The 14,927-nt window shown below is 40.1% G+C and overlaps 1 protein-coding gene across 2 annotated transcripts in view; it reads left to right on the top strand.

Annotated features, from left to right (window-relative positions):
- Positions 1–14,927, top strand: part of LOC101838660 (intracisternal A particle-promoted polypeptide) — a 33,043-nt gene that overhangs the window by 9,790 nt on the left and 8,326 nt on the right. For both annotated transcript variants that reach the window (XM_005072062.4, XM_040756913.1), the window contains exons 4-7: positions 1,612–1,767; positions 5,224–5,391; positions 6,845–6,982; positions 9,554–9,676. In XM_005072062.4, coding sequence (XP_005072119.1) covers positions 1,612–1,767; positions 5,224–5,391; positions 6,845–6,982; positions 9,554–9,676 — 585 coding nt within the window. The remainder of the gene's footprint in view (positions 1–1,611; positions 1,768–5,223; positions 5,392–6,844; positions 6,983–9,553; positions 9,677–14,927) is intronic.

Raw genomic sequence — 14,927 nt, 5'->3', positions numbered from 1 at the left:
GAATAAGGAGGCCATGTAAACAAGATACAAAAAAAAATACATCTATTGAAGTAGATCCCAGGGAAAAGAAGAGAAATTGAAGAATTCAGCCTGGGTGAGGAGTTGGAGTGGGGTTGTGGGGGAGATTAGACATAAACAGAAACACATTCCTCTTGAAATTCAGACAGTAGAGTAACTTTAAAAACACATTTTATGAAACAGAAGTATAGGAGGAGATGCGGTGCTAAGGAAACAAAGTGAGAATTGGAATACCAGTTTTGTAGACAGGCATGTACATGGAACACAGACATGCATGCAGACAAAACATCCGTATTCATAAATAAAATTAATTATAAAAATTTAAAAGATTTTCTTATTGGTCTCGTGCTTTGCCTTATCATTTTTGAAGGTTTATAACATAAATGTATTTTCTTTTTGTTCTTAGATTTTATTAAAAAAATTGTGACTTTTAAAGCATTTTTTAGAACCCAGGTACTCACACATGTTAGGCAAGTGCCTTCCCACTGAACATGGCCCTGAGAATTGTGAATTTAGTTCATCTTGCCATATTTATTTGGAAAGCATTATCCATTTATTTGCAATTTTTTGTTGTTGTCTTTTGAGACAGAGATCTCTGTATAGCCCTTGATGTCCTGCAACTCACCATGTAGACCAGGCTGTCCTCCAGCTCACAGAGATCTGTCTGCCCCTACCTCCCAATTGCTGAGATTAAAGAGGTACCCCACCACCACCCGGCTGGTATTATTTTTTTAAATATTTTTTTAAACTTTTAATTACATTTTTATGTATTTGTGTATATGAGTGTGTGGGTGTGTCGGGGGAGAAGGGCCTCGAATATACCACAGCATGAGTGGAGGTCAGCAGACATTTTAAGGGAGTTGCTTCTCTTCTTCCTCCATATAGGTCCCTGGAGTCAAACTGAGGGCTTTAGGCTTGGCAACAAACGCTTTTACCTATTGAACCATCTTATTGGCCTCTTTAAAACATTTGGGTAGATTAAAGTCTTCCTTAGCAGTAATGATAAAAACAGTATTTTCTATTGTAATAAACGTACTGTTGTTTGATAATAAATTTGGCTTTTTTTTTAGGATTTATTTATTTATTTTTGGTTTTTAAATACAGGGTTTCTCTGTATTGCTTCAGAGCCTCTCCTGGAACTCATTCTGTAGACCAGGTTGACCTCGAACTCAAAGAGATCCTCCTGCCTCTGTCTCCTGAGTGCTGGGATTGAATGATTTATTTTATCTAAAATAATGTCTGTGTGTGTGGGTATGTGCATGTGAGTTTGGGTGCCCATGGATGTCAATCTCTTTGAGCTGAAATTATAAACAGGGAACCCAACTACAAAAATAGTTCATTCCCTTAGCCCTCTCTCCAACATTGGTGAGGAGGGTGTTTTCCCTGTTCTTTTTAGTTGCTGCTATTTGTTTTGTTTGTTTTTCTTTTTGAGATTAGGTGTCAAGACCAGGCTGGAACTTGAAGAGATCCATGTGCCTCTGCTTCCTGAGTGCTGGGATTAACAACTTGTGCTACTCTGACTGACCAGGAAATGTGTCTTTTCAGTAGCATCTGAAAGTCTTTTTAAAACATTGTTTTTTAAATACTGTTTAGGAGTATCTGATTTTAATCTTCGAGTTGCATTGCAAACACTTTTGAAAGAATATTGTGAGGTCAGCAAGTCTCCCAAGGAGAACAAGTTTTGTAGTTTTCTGCAGACATCCAAAGTTCGACCTCGAAAGAAAGCAAGAAAATACCTGTATGCAGTAGGTAAGAAACTCTGAAAAATAATAGAAATTATTTTCAGGATAAGAACTTTTTAATAGTTTGCTGTTGCTACTATGTAGGTTTTACTAATATGCAAATCTATCAAAGCATATTTAGTTTCATATTTAGGCTTAAAACTAGTAAATTGAATTTGCATAATTTAAAACTTAATAGCTTCTCATTCAGCATTTAATTCAACATTCTAAATCTTTGGTCTCTACCTAATTACCATCAAATGACAGTCTACAGATTTATTTACTTATTTATTGTGTGTATGCACATACGTGGATAATAGTATGTGAGTGGATATGAAAGGATAATTTATGGGAATTGGTTTTCTCCTCCAGCTTTGTAAGGATTGAACTCAGGTCATCAGGCCGGACAGCCAGTTGCCTTTACCTGCTGAGCTATTTCACCAGCACAAGAAACATTTCTGTAGAAGTTAAAATTTTGCCAGACATTCTGGTTCAGGCTTACAAGTCTGGAATTTGAGACAGAGGCAGGAATGCTGTGAATTCAAAGCCAGTTTGGGTTACAAGTTACAGTTTTGGGTCAACCTAGGCTACAATATGACATAATCTTTAAAAAAGAACAAACCTAAATAAATTGATTAAAGATCTTAAATTCAAGTGAAAAACAAGGGAAATAGATCTCAAAAATTTGAACTGTTCACAATGTTGTAGGTGGTTGTTAGGGGTGGTAGATAAGTGCTTTCTAAAGTGTCTTTGACAGCACAATCCTTGAAAATATCAGAGGGCTCTTTCTGGTGTCTTGGCTTCTCTGGAAGCATGCTGGGAAAAGAAGTTCCAAAAGCAAATATGTCAGGAAGACTGTGGTGCAAGGCCATTTTTGCTGGCTATCAGCAAGCAAGGCCTCCAGTACTAAAGAGAATACACAGCTCTTCTTAAACTAAAGGTGTTTATCCCTAGCAACAGAAGAGAGAGCCCAAAAGAGTTCTTGGGAGAATCTGATCCAGTCAGGCATGTCTCTGGGCCAGAGCTCCAGGGCTACAAACCCAGAGACCTTTAGGGTTCACGGGATGTGCATTGAGTTACTTGGCCATCTGTGAGCCAGTTAGTTAGTAGCTGAGGCTTGGGGTGTAACATGAAATAAACCCTTCCTCCCCACCTCAAAAAAAAAAAAAACTGAAGATGTTTATGCCTGAGATGAAACGGAATTCTACTTAGGCAAGAGATATGCTTATTGTATATAAAGCAAAAAACAGCACAGTGACTCCTGAAGACAAGACAAGCAAAAGCAGACTAACTGGGGAAAGGTAACTTGGTCCCATGGAAACAGTGTCAAATTCCAGAGCAACCTTCCTATGGAGGCCACTGGACAAAGAATCTATGTGATGTTGTACCCTTTCAGATTTAACTAATGAAAAGTAAATAAACAAAAGTAGATTTATAAGCCAGACATGGTGGTGCAAGCCTTTAGTCCCAGCACTAGGATGTAGTCAGAAATTTGTGTCCCAGCGTGTCTGTTTAGTTCCAAATAAACACACAGGGGCTTATATTAATTATAAACTGGCTAATAGCTCACACTTAATTGACTAGCTCTCTCTTAATTTTTAACCCATTTCTATTAATCTGTGTATCTCCACATGGTGTTAGCTTACCAGTGATGCCGGACCTCTTGCTTCCTCGGGGCTACATGGCATCTCCTTCACTCTGCCTAATACCTTCCTCTATCCCTATTTGGATTTCCTGCTTGGCTAAATCCTACCTGTGTCCATTGGCCAAAATAGCTTATTCCTCAACCAATAAGAGAAACATATATTCACAGCATATAAAGGACATCCCCTGTCAGTAGGAAAGCAGAGGGAGGCACATATCTGAGTTTGAGGCAATGCACACAGCCAGGGCTATGTAGACAGACCCTGTCTCAAAATTTTTTAAAAAGTGGATTTGTGTAAAAAAAATATCAGAGGAACATGTCAAAAATTTTCATTTATAACCATTAAAGTTGATAGATATACAGCAGGTATGGTTGTCCAGAAATCTAGGTATACTATATTTTCTATATAATTTCTTATGTATAATATAGTTTACAATTATATATGATTAATTTTTGCATATTTTACATAAGACAATATGTAAACATTCTTTTGGAGTACATACTACACTTTTTTTTGTTATTTGTTTTGTTTTTGCTGAGTGGGTGTGCAGGGAAAATAAAGATTTCAATCCACTACTTTGTATTACTTTTTTGTTTGTTTATTTTGTTTTGATTTTAGAGGAAGGGTTTCTTTGTATTACCATGGTTGTCTTGGAGCTCACTATGTAGACCAGGCTGGCCTCAAACTCAGAGAGCCACCTGCCTCTAAGGGTGTTGGGACTGAAGGTGTATACTACAACTACCCAGCTTTGCTTTAGTTTTTAAACGTATTTTGTTATTATTGTGTGCATGATCTATGTATGTGCATGCACATGCCATGGTGCATGTGTGGAGATCAGAGAACAACATTTGTGGAGTGAATTATTTCCTTTCATCTTAATGTGGGTTCCAGGGACTGAATTCGGGGTTTCTGGCTTATGTGAAAAATGCCTTTACGCAGTGGCCATCTTACTAGCCCTCAATCCACATTTTTAAAGATATATTTATTTATTTATTTATTTATTTATTTATTTATTTATTTATCGTTTTTTGAAACAGGGTGTCTCTGTAGCTTTGGAGGCTATCCTGGAACTCACTCTGTAGATCAGGCTGGCCTTGATCTTACAGACATCCGACTGCCTCTGCCTCTCACGTTCTGGGATTGAAGGCATGCACCACCATTGCCCAGCTATTTTTTATTTTTAATTATATGTTTATATATGCGTAGCTCTGTGTGGGAATGTGCATGTGTGAGTACAGGTGCCTGGAATTACAGGTGTTTCCTAGTCCTTTGCAATAATACACACACAACCACTGAATAATCTCTCCATCCCCTCAACGCACTGCTTTTTAAAAATAATTATTCATTTATTTTTATTTTATGTGCATTGATGTTTTGCCTGCATGTATGTCTGTGTGAGGTTATCAGATCCCTGCAAGTGGAGTTACAAACAGCCATGAGCTGCCATATGGGTGCTGGGAATTGAACCAAGGTAAAGCTCTTTAGCACTGAGCCATCTCTCCAGCCCTATCAGTGTACTGTTTTTAACTGATACCTATAAAAGTGATATGAAACTTTATAACTAGACAAAGAATATTGCCTAGATTTATATTTCATATCATCTTCTATTATAACTGAGAGATATGGTAAAATATTGAGGTTAACCTCATTTCATGTAAGCCATAATTTTCCAGGGCTTGGCGTAATTGAGAGTCATATATTTTATATACTATTTTTATAGAGGTGATACGCACTGAGTTGTATAAATGTTTGATACAGGGACCAATATTTTCTTTATTACTGCCATTTTCATATTTAGCAATACGTGTTTGCTGTATATTTTCCACTTCTCTGTCTAGGTGGATATACACGATTGCAGGGAGGCCGTTGGAGTGATAGCAGAGCCCTCAGCTGTGTAGAACGTTTTGATACCTTTAGCCAGTACTGGACCACTGTATCTTCGCTTCATCAGGCTCGGTGTGGACTTGGAGTAGCAGTTTTGGGAGGGATGGTCTACGCTATTGGAGGTAACAATAAAAATATCTCATTTCTCTTATTAATCTACTTGGCTACATTGTATATGTGCTCCCCCCAGTTATGTAATGTAGTTTGATCATCTTCATTGTCTTTAATTTCCTCCCCTCTCCATGAGATGTTTTTAATGAAAAATTATTTACTCATAAAATAGTAACCATCTCTTTGAACTGGCCTATATGCCAATATGTACTTCATATTTAATATTCTACACCAAAATCTGTGTTTTCTTCCATGACCTGCCATATGCTGGACAGTAATGGTGATTTGCCTAGTGGGTAAGAACAAAGCTTTTAACATTGCTTTTTTTGTTCCTTCAGTACTGAGTAATTGATCCTAGTGCCTCATGAATGTGAGGCAACCACTACCACTGAGCTAAAGCCCCCCTCAAACCTTGAGTCATTCCATGTTGTCTTTCTTTCACAGATATAGCCAGTCCATCTGTATTTATATTGATATATCTGCTTCAACATTATAATACCCAAGTCTTGATGTTTCTGTTTTTATCTCTAGAGTCTACTCTTACATTATGGATCGGATCATGTTATTGTCCTATTCTCTTTGTTGTTGTTGTTGATTTTTTTGAGACAGGGTTTCTCTGTGTATCCCCAGCTGTCTTAGAACTGGCTCTGTAGACAAGGCTGGTTTTGAACTCTCAGAGATCCACCAACATGTAACTTCCAAGTGCTGGAATTAAAAGTGTGGGCTACCACCACCTGGCTTATTTTTCTTTTTTCTTTTTTTTTTTCTTTTTTTTGGTTTTACGAGACAGGGTTTCTCTGTATTGTTTTGGAGGCTGTCGGTCCAGTCCAGCCTCAAACTCACAGAGATCCGCCTGCCTCTGCCTCCTGAGTGCTGGGATTACTGGCTAGCTGTCTGTTAATTATTAATCCATAACTATTAATCTGTATATCACATGGCCCTACTTTACTGGAGAATGCCCAGGCATCCTACCTTCCCAGTGGCTACATGGTGTCTGTCCTTTGTCTTTCTTTTCCCTGCCTCTTTGTTCAGAATTCCCACCTAGATAAATCCTGCCTGTCCATTGGCCAAAACAGCTTTATTCATCAACCAATAAAACTAATACCTATTTGCAGCATACAGAAGTACCTCCCACATCAATTAAGTCTAAATTATTACCTGAAAAGAAATGGGAGTGTTAAAATGGAAGTTGTTTCCTCAAAATTTACATGAATTGTTTAGGTGGTAGAACTAGAAATAATTAGAATGTCATGTGCTTTTGCTTCATAACTGGTCTTTAATAAATGGCAGTGTTTTGAATTAAAAATATTGCTTGCTAGGCAAAGACTTTTAATGGGTATTTTAAAATTAGACCTAATGGTTGATTTCTGAAAAACGGACAATGCTAACACTGTTGAATATTGTATTCTAATTCTATTCTTTTAGTACCACTAAACCTGACATGTGTCTCTTTTTGAAAATCAGGTGAAAAGGATTCTATGATTTTTGACTGTACTGAATGCTATGATCCAGTTACTAAACAATGGACAACTGTTGCTTCAATGAACCACCCCCGCTGCGGCTTGGGAGTATGTGTGTGTTACGGGGCTATCTATGCTTTGGGTAATTACACTGTTTGACTTAAGAATGACTGATATTAAGTTCTTGGGATCTGACAATTTTAGAGATGTTCCTTAATGACATAAGAAATTTGCATCTAGATCTAGGGCTGGAAGAGGCAAGATAGATGGTAGTTCAACACCAGCCTGGTTTACATAGTAAGTTCCAGGCCGGGGAGGGCTGCATAGTGAGACTGTGTCTTGAAAAAAAGAAGTGAATCTTTTTAGCTTTGTAAATTCCTTTTTTTCTTTTCTTTCCTTTTTTTAGACAGGGTCTCACTTTGTAGGTCAGGCTGCCCTAGAAACATTGAACTTGCCATTTTCTTGATATGACTATAGGTGTTGGCTGTGATACATGAATGAAGGGAATATTTTCAATTTTATAACTTGGAGAATGGCCAGCACTCTGTTACTAGCACTCTCAGGGATTACTGCAAATAACCCTACACAATGAGTTAGTTTCAGGCCAGCCTGAAATACATTATATCTCTCTCAAAATACAAAATGCTGTTACCTAAGGTTCAGAGATCATGGCAAAAGAGGGAGTGGAAAGAATATAGGTCAGTTTGCTATGAGACTGTCTTCTAGGAATGTCAGAAGACACACCATAAGTCTAACCAAAATGGCTGCCTAAACATGAGCTGAACAAGGACGTCAGTGTAGATACGCTAACATGGACACAGAGAAGCCCACAGTGCCTCAACTCTGCACAAAGAATTACCAGCAACCAAGAAATGCTGAGAAAGGAGAAATAATCTTACTCATGGAAGTGCACACCAATGGTTATCTAGTACCAAAACCTCAACCCTGAAAATACATATACAAGTAACACATAGGTTGAACAGGTTGTACTTATATATTTAGGAATATATATACCCACATACACACATATGTTTGCTACAATAACTAATGAAAAAAGACCATGAATTTAAAAAGATCAAAAAGGAGTCTATGGAGAGTTTGAAGGGAAGAAAGAGAAGGAAGAAATGATGTAAATATAATCTCAATAAATAAATAAAACTAACTTAAAAAAACAAATACAACACAAAAATAACTGGACTTGAGGCAGAGGCAGAGGCAGGCAGATCTCTCTGAGTTCAGTGCCAGCCTGATCTATGTAGTGAGCTCCAGGGCAGTGAGGGGCACACAGTGACTCAAACAAACAAACCTGAAGAATATTTAGAAAATATGAAAAACTTTTTTTTGGGGTTTTTGAGACAGGGTTTCTCTGTATTGTTTTGGAGCCTGTCCTGGAACTTGCTCTGTAGATCAGGCTGGCCTTGAACTCACAAAGATCCTCCTGTCTCTGCCTCCTGAGTTCTGGGATTGAAGGCGTGGGCCACCAGCACCCAGCCTGAAAAACCTTTTTGAAGTCTCTAAATACATCCTAAATAAGTAGTATGCTGTGGTTTGGCTTAGAATTGGCCTTGATAAGTCTTTGCAATTTTGAAGCTATACAAGTCATATTAAAAACTAATTTGGGTGAGCAGGCCGAGATAGCCCATGCCTGATCCCAATACTTGGGGAGGCAGAGACAGGTGGATCTCTGTGAATTCAAGGTCAGCCTGATCTATAGAGTGAGTTCAAGAACAGCCAAAGCTACATAGAGAAACCCTAATTCAATAAACCAAAAAAAATTTTTTTAAATAAATTTTTTAAAAAGGAAAGAATAAGGGCTGGAGAGATGGCTCAGAGCATTGGCTGCCCTTGCAGAGGTTTGAATTCAGTTCCCAGCAACCACATGGTGGCTAACAACCATATGTAATAAGATCTGGCAGCCCTTTGCAGCTGGCAGAGATATATACAGGCAGAACACTATACATAATAAATAATCTAAAATAAGAGTGTTAAATCGGGCTGTGGTAGGGCACATCTTTAATCCCAGCACTTGGGAGGCAGAGGTGGACTGATCTCTGTGAGTTCAAGACCAGTTGGGTCTACAAGAGCTAGTTCCAGTACAGCCTCTAAAGCCACAAAGAAACCTGTCTCAAGAAACAAAACAAACAAACAAACACACACACACACACACACACACACAAAGGAAAGATTGAATGAAAGAAAGAAAAGAAAAAATAGTTTTGGGGTAATGTATATTAGTGTTTATCTTCTTTTTTAAGTTTTTGGAGACAAGATTTCTTTGTATAGCCCTTGCTGTACTGGAACTCAGACCCTTCTGCCTCTGCCTCCTGAGTGCTGGAATTGAAGGTGTGAGCCATCACCACTCAGGTGTTATGTATATCTTTAATCCTAGCATTCTGGAGGTAGATGTAGGCAGATCTCTGTGAGTTCCAGAACAGCCAGGGTTATGTAATAAAACTGTTTCAAAAATTAAAAATAAAAAGGTTTTGGAAAAAAATCATATTTCTCATACTAAGCTAAGATGTTTTCTTTGTTCATTTTACTCTAATAAGCAAATCTGAACTTTACTCATAATTGCATTCTGATTTTTCATGTCAACTTGGACAGATCACCTATCTGGTCCATGTGGACTCATCTGTAATATGAAATAGTAGAATTAGGTGTCATAAATTAGATTCCTTTATCTCAGAAATGATTATTTTTTGTTTTGTTCCAGGTGGGTGGGTTGGAGCTGAGATTGGCAACACCATTGAACGATTTGATCCTGATGAAAACAAATGGGAAGTTGTTGGCAACATGGCTGTGTCTCGCTACTACTTTGGGTGCTGTGAAATGCAAGGTAATGTTTTATAAGATATTTTTTTCTGTTAAGTTACCAGAAATACAGTATTGATCATTTGGTATATTTCTCTCTCTCTCTCTCTCTCTCTCTCTCTCTCTCTCTCTCTCTCTCTCTCTCTCTCTCTCTCTCTCTGTCTCTGTGTGTGTGTGTGTGTGTGTGTGTGTGTGTGTGTGTGTGTGTGTGTGTGTTGGCTTAGAATTGGCCTTGATTTGTAGGAGGAAGCCTGTATGCCGCCATTAACCATGTGACTTACTAGAGGCGCATACAGATGAGGTAATAAAAGGGCGGTTTACCACACCGCTAACCACACCCACTTTAGGCATGACTAAAGACGTATACGGATGGACGTAAAGACGTATACGTACCTAGGCGGTGAACTACGTCACTAACCAGGCCCACTTTTGGGCATGGCTAGGGGGCGTTACGGGGAAGGCATAAAAGACAGCACACAGGAAGTCTTGGTCTCTTTTCCCGGAGTTCAGCTTCCGGTTCAGCAGCGGTAAAACTACTGGGCTCATCTGGGTTACTTGTTTGGTATCTTGGGAGTAATTTCTACAATAAATACTTAGTTTTACTTTCAGTAAGTGTGTCGCTTATCGTTACAGCGTCATTTGGAGCCTCATTGATTAGTATAATCATTTTGAAGATACGGAAGTCATGTTAAAAAAATAGTTTTGGAACAGGCCAGTCTAGCCATGGACAGGCAGGCACCACTGTGATCACCAGGTATATAGTGGAGAAACGGGAGAGGAGGAGGAGAGTGGCTCATGCACCTGAAGAGAGGCAGAACTGAAGACACAAATGTGGTGAGGAGCAGGCAGATCTGGGAGGCCTACACTGCCACCTGGGGCCACACGATGTCTAGACCTGTGCTGCAGCAGGCAAGGGCCTTGTCTGTGTCCATCGCCCTACCACAGCTGGGTTCTGTGTTGATGTCTGCAGCCCAAGTTACCCGAGAAGGCCTACAGATGTAAATGGAAGTTTCTGTCCCACCCAGTCCTGCAGCCATTCAGTCCCAAATAAACACACAGAGGCTTGAATTAAATGTAAACTGTGTGTCATATTGCTCAGGTTTATTACTAACAAGCTCTTACAACTTAAATTAACCCATAATTCTTATCTATCTATCTCTATATCTATATCTGTCTATCTATCTATCTATCTATATATTTATTTATTTATTTTGGTTTTTACAAGACAGGGTTTCTCTGTATTGTTTTGGAGGCTGTCGGTCCAGCCTGGCCTCGAACTCACAGAGATCTGCCTGCCTCTGCCTCCCGTGCGGCACCACCATCCGGCTCTTATCTATATTTAGCCACATGGCTTGGTACCTTTTCTCTATAAGGCATTCTCATCTTGCTTCCTTTGTGTCTGGCTGGTGACTGTTTCTGTGCCTTCCTCTTCCCAGAATTCTCCTAGTCTGGGTAGCCCTGCCTATACTTCCTCCTTGGCTACTGGCCAATCAGTATTTTATTAAACCAATATGAGTGACAAATCTTTACAGTGAACAAGAACATTATCCCACATCATACAGATGCCTGTGGTTTGTGCCTGAGGCCATATTGATGTACAAGGACCATGGACCATGCTGCCACCAGGGGCATACTGATCTGAGTTGTCTGTGCTGCCAGTCAGGACCATGGCCTTACTGCTGTAGTCTGTTGATGTCTGAGGAGGGTTTGTTACCATTGGGAACCATGGGAGAGCTGGCTTTGATAGCATGAGAAAGGGAGAGCTGTCCCTGATCCTTGCCTGAGGGGTTGGTCCTGGTGGAGGCCTGGATTGACTAACTCAGCTACCATGATCGTCTGGAGTGTGCAAAGGGACAGATCCACAACCATAGCCACAGGATTTCTATGACTCCTGATAACAGCAAGATATCTAAGAGAAGTTTCAGTGAGAGTCCAGTATTGATGGTGTACACACTACAACAAACATTTGCAAATAAAGCTGTTTGGGCAAAATAGTATACTGTGTAACTCATTGCAGCTCCCAAGACCATTAAGACACATGAATATGTGATAGACAGGAGGGAAATATAGAGTGAAGTTTTTCTTTTTTTATGTTGTGGGGGAGGCTATGAGGGTGGAAAGCAGACATAGAAGGACTGGTAAGTTAGTGGGATTTGGGTACATGATTAAAAGAAAATTTATGAGAAAAAAAACAGTTTTGGGGAGCCAAGCATGGTGGTGCATATCGTGAATTCCAGCACTTGAGAGGCAGATGCAAGCAGATCTGTGTATATATACATTTGTGTATAAAATTCTTCGTATAAAAATAGTTTAAGGGGCCAGGTGGTGGTAGTGCATGCCTTCAATCCTGGTACTCAGGAGGCAGAGGCAGAGAAATCCTGTCTCGGAAAAAAACAAAACAAAACAAAAAAAACATAAAAGGTGTGCGCCACCAACACCCAGCCGAAGGATTAGTACTCTTGTGTTACTGACATTTTGTTTCTGTATTGCTAGAATAATTTTCCTGTAATGAAGAAAGCTTAAGTTAAAAACTTAGTATGATGGTGCACACCTTTAATTCTAGCACTTGAGAGGCAGAAGCAGGTGGATCTTTGTGAGTTAGAGCCCAGAATGGTCTAAACAGAGAAATCCTGTCTCAAAAAGCCAAACCTAAATTAAGTAAATAAATCTTTCAGATATATGCTAGAGAAATGGCTTAGTGGATAAATGTGCCTGCTGCCAGCCCTGACAACCTGAGTTTGATACCCAGGACCCAAATAGTGAACTGCAGTTGTTTGTTTGCTGCTACTGCTTCTTCTTCTTCTTCTTCTTCTTCTTCTTCTTCTTCTTCTTCTTCTTCTTCTTCTTCTTCTTCTTCTTCTTCCTCCTTCTTCTCTTCCTCTTCTCCTCCTTCCTCCCTCCTTTCCCCCTGCCTCCTTTCCCCCTCCCTCTCCCTCTTCTTCTTCCCTCCTCCTCCTTTCTCCCTCCCTTCTTCTCTTCCTCTTCTTCTCCTTTCCCCTCCCTCCCTCCCTCTCCCTCCTTCCTTCCCTCTCCCCTCCCCCTCCCTCTCCCTCCTTTTCCCCTCCTCCTCCCTCCCTCCCTTCTTCTCTTCCTTCCTCCCTCCTTTCCCCCTCTCCCTTCCCCTCCTCTTCTTCCTCCTCCTCCTCCTTCTTCAAGCTCCCAAATAAATACATGGAGACTTACTCTTACTTACTAACTTCCAGTCTTAGCTTGACTTATTCTAGTGAGCTTTTCTTAACTTAAATTATCCCATATACCTTTTGCATCTGGGATTTTACATTTCTCTATTCTATATACCTTTCTTTCCGTCTTACTCTATGACTGGTTGTATGACTGGGTGGCTGGCCCCCGGCATCCTCCTCTCCTTCTCCTTCTCTGGATTGTCTATCTTTCTCTTTCCTGTCTGGCTATTTGCCATTCAGCTCATTATTAAATCAGTCAGGTGTTTTAGACAGGCAAAGAAACACAGCTTCACAGAGTTAAACAAATGCAGCATAGAAGGATACAACCTATCTTTGCATCAATAAACAAATATTCCACAGCATAAACAAATGTAACACATCTTAACTAATATTCCACAACAGGGAACAGTGAGGCAGAGGCAGGCAGATCTCTGTGAGTTCGAGGCCAGCTTGGTCTACAGAGTGAGTTTTCTGTCTTGAAACCCCCCCCACAAAAAAAAGGAAAATTAGGCCAGGCAATGTTGATGCATGCCTTTAATATTAAGCACTTGGGAGGCAGAGGCAGGTGGATCTCTGTGAGTTCAAGGCAAGCCTGATCTACAGAAAGAGTTTCAGGGTAGGTTCCAAAGCTACAGAGAAACCCTGTCTGGAAAAACAAAAAAAGTAAGGAAGGAAGGAAGAAAAAAGAAAGGAAAAGAGAAAAGAAAGGAAAAAAATTAGGCCAGGTAGTGGTGGCATACTCCTTTGATCCCAGCACTTGGGAGGCAGAGGCAGGCATATATCTGTGAGTTTGAGGCCAGCCTGTAGTCATGAGTAATGGAGTCCACATGAGCCTGAATAAAAGGATATCAAATATTTATTTGGGGAACACTCATGAATAACAATAAAGATAGATAATTGCCTAGGTCTTCTGGCCTGGGGGCACAGGATGCTGCTTTTAATTCTCTGACCATCACACAAGAGAGCACGCTTCTTCTCCCTCTTATCAGTCCATCTGTAGTACCTGAGACCACGCATTCATTAATGGTCTAATATCTCAAAGGTTATTGGCTGATTGAGTTCCCACAACACCAGCCTGGTCTACAGAGTGAGTTCTAGGACAGCCAAGGCTACAGAGAGAAAACCTGTCTCAAAAAAAGGAAAATTTCTAATGATCCGAAGTAGCTGTTTAGAAAAACAAATATTTAATGTATCTTCCATTATTGTCATTTTTCTCTCATATCAACACCTAAGTTATTTTCCCAAAGTAGGGAGAAAGTACCAAATCAGTTTATTTTTTATTTTATTAAGATGTATTTATCGGGCTGGAGAGATGGCGCAGAGGTTAAGAGCATTGGCTGCTCTTTCAGAGGTCCTGAGTTCAGTTCCCAGCAACCATATGGTGGCTCACAACCATTCATAATGAGATCTGTTGTCCTCTTCTGGCATGCAGACATACATGGAGGCAGGATGTTGTATTCATGATAAATAAATAAATCTTTAAAAAAAAGATTTATGGGCTGGGCAGTGATGGCGCACGCCTTTAAACCCAGCACTCGAGAGGCAGAGGCAGGCGGATCTCTGTGAGTTCGAGGCCGGGCTTGATTGATAGCCTCCGAAACAATACAGAGAAGCCCTGTCTCGTAAAAAACAACAACAAAAAAAAGATTTATTGTGGGAACAACAGACCTTGGCCAGAAGCCCACTTTCTCATCATCCTGGGAGCAGGCAGCAGTAAGACAATGTTTACTAAAAACGTGTTTACTACAAAGAATACAGTGCCCGGAGCAATAAGTTCCTGATTAGGGCTGGCCCACAGGAATGCCCTGACCTTGACCTTTTCCAATGGAGCAATAAATTCCTGATAAAGGCTGCCCCACAGAAACACCCTAATCTTGACCTTTTCCAGAGACTAACCACCTCTTCCTGACCCACCCACCTCCACCTCTGGTGTCAGGGTATATATAACCAGCCAGGGTAGGAATAAAGTAGAGCCTTCTTGAGGAGCCTTCTGTAAGCCTTCTTGAAGTTTTCTTTGCACCACCGACAGGTCTCTGTGTCATCAATCCGGACACCCTCCGCACATTCTCGGATACAGGCTGCACAATTTATCTG

This window comes from Mesocricetus auratus, unplaced genomic scaffold (assembly GCF_017639785.1).
Source record: "Mesocricetus auratus isolate SY011 unplaced genomic scaffold, BCM_Maur_2.0 Super-Scaffold_100014, whole genome shotgun sequence".
Taxonomy (NCBI): domain Eukaryota; kingdom Metazoa; phylum Chordata; class Mammalia; order Rodentia; family Cricetidae; genus Mesocricetus; species Mesocricetus auratus.
The sequence above is the reverse complement of the archived record's forward strand: the minus strand, read 5'-3'. Positions and strand labels throughout refer to the sequence as shown.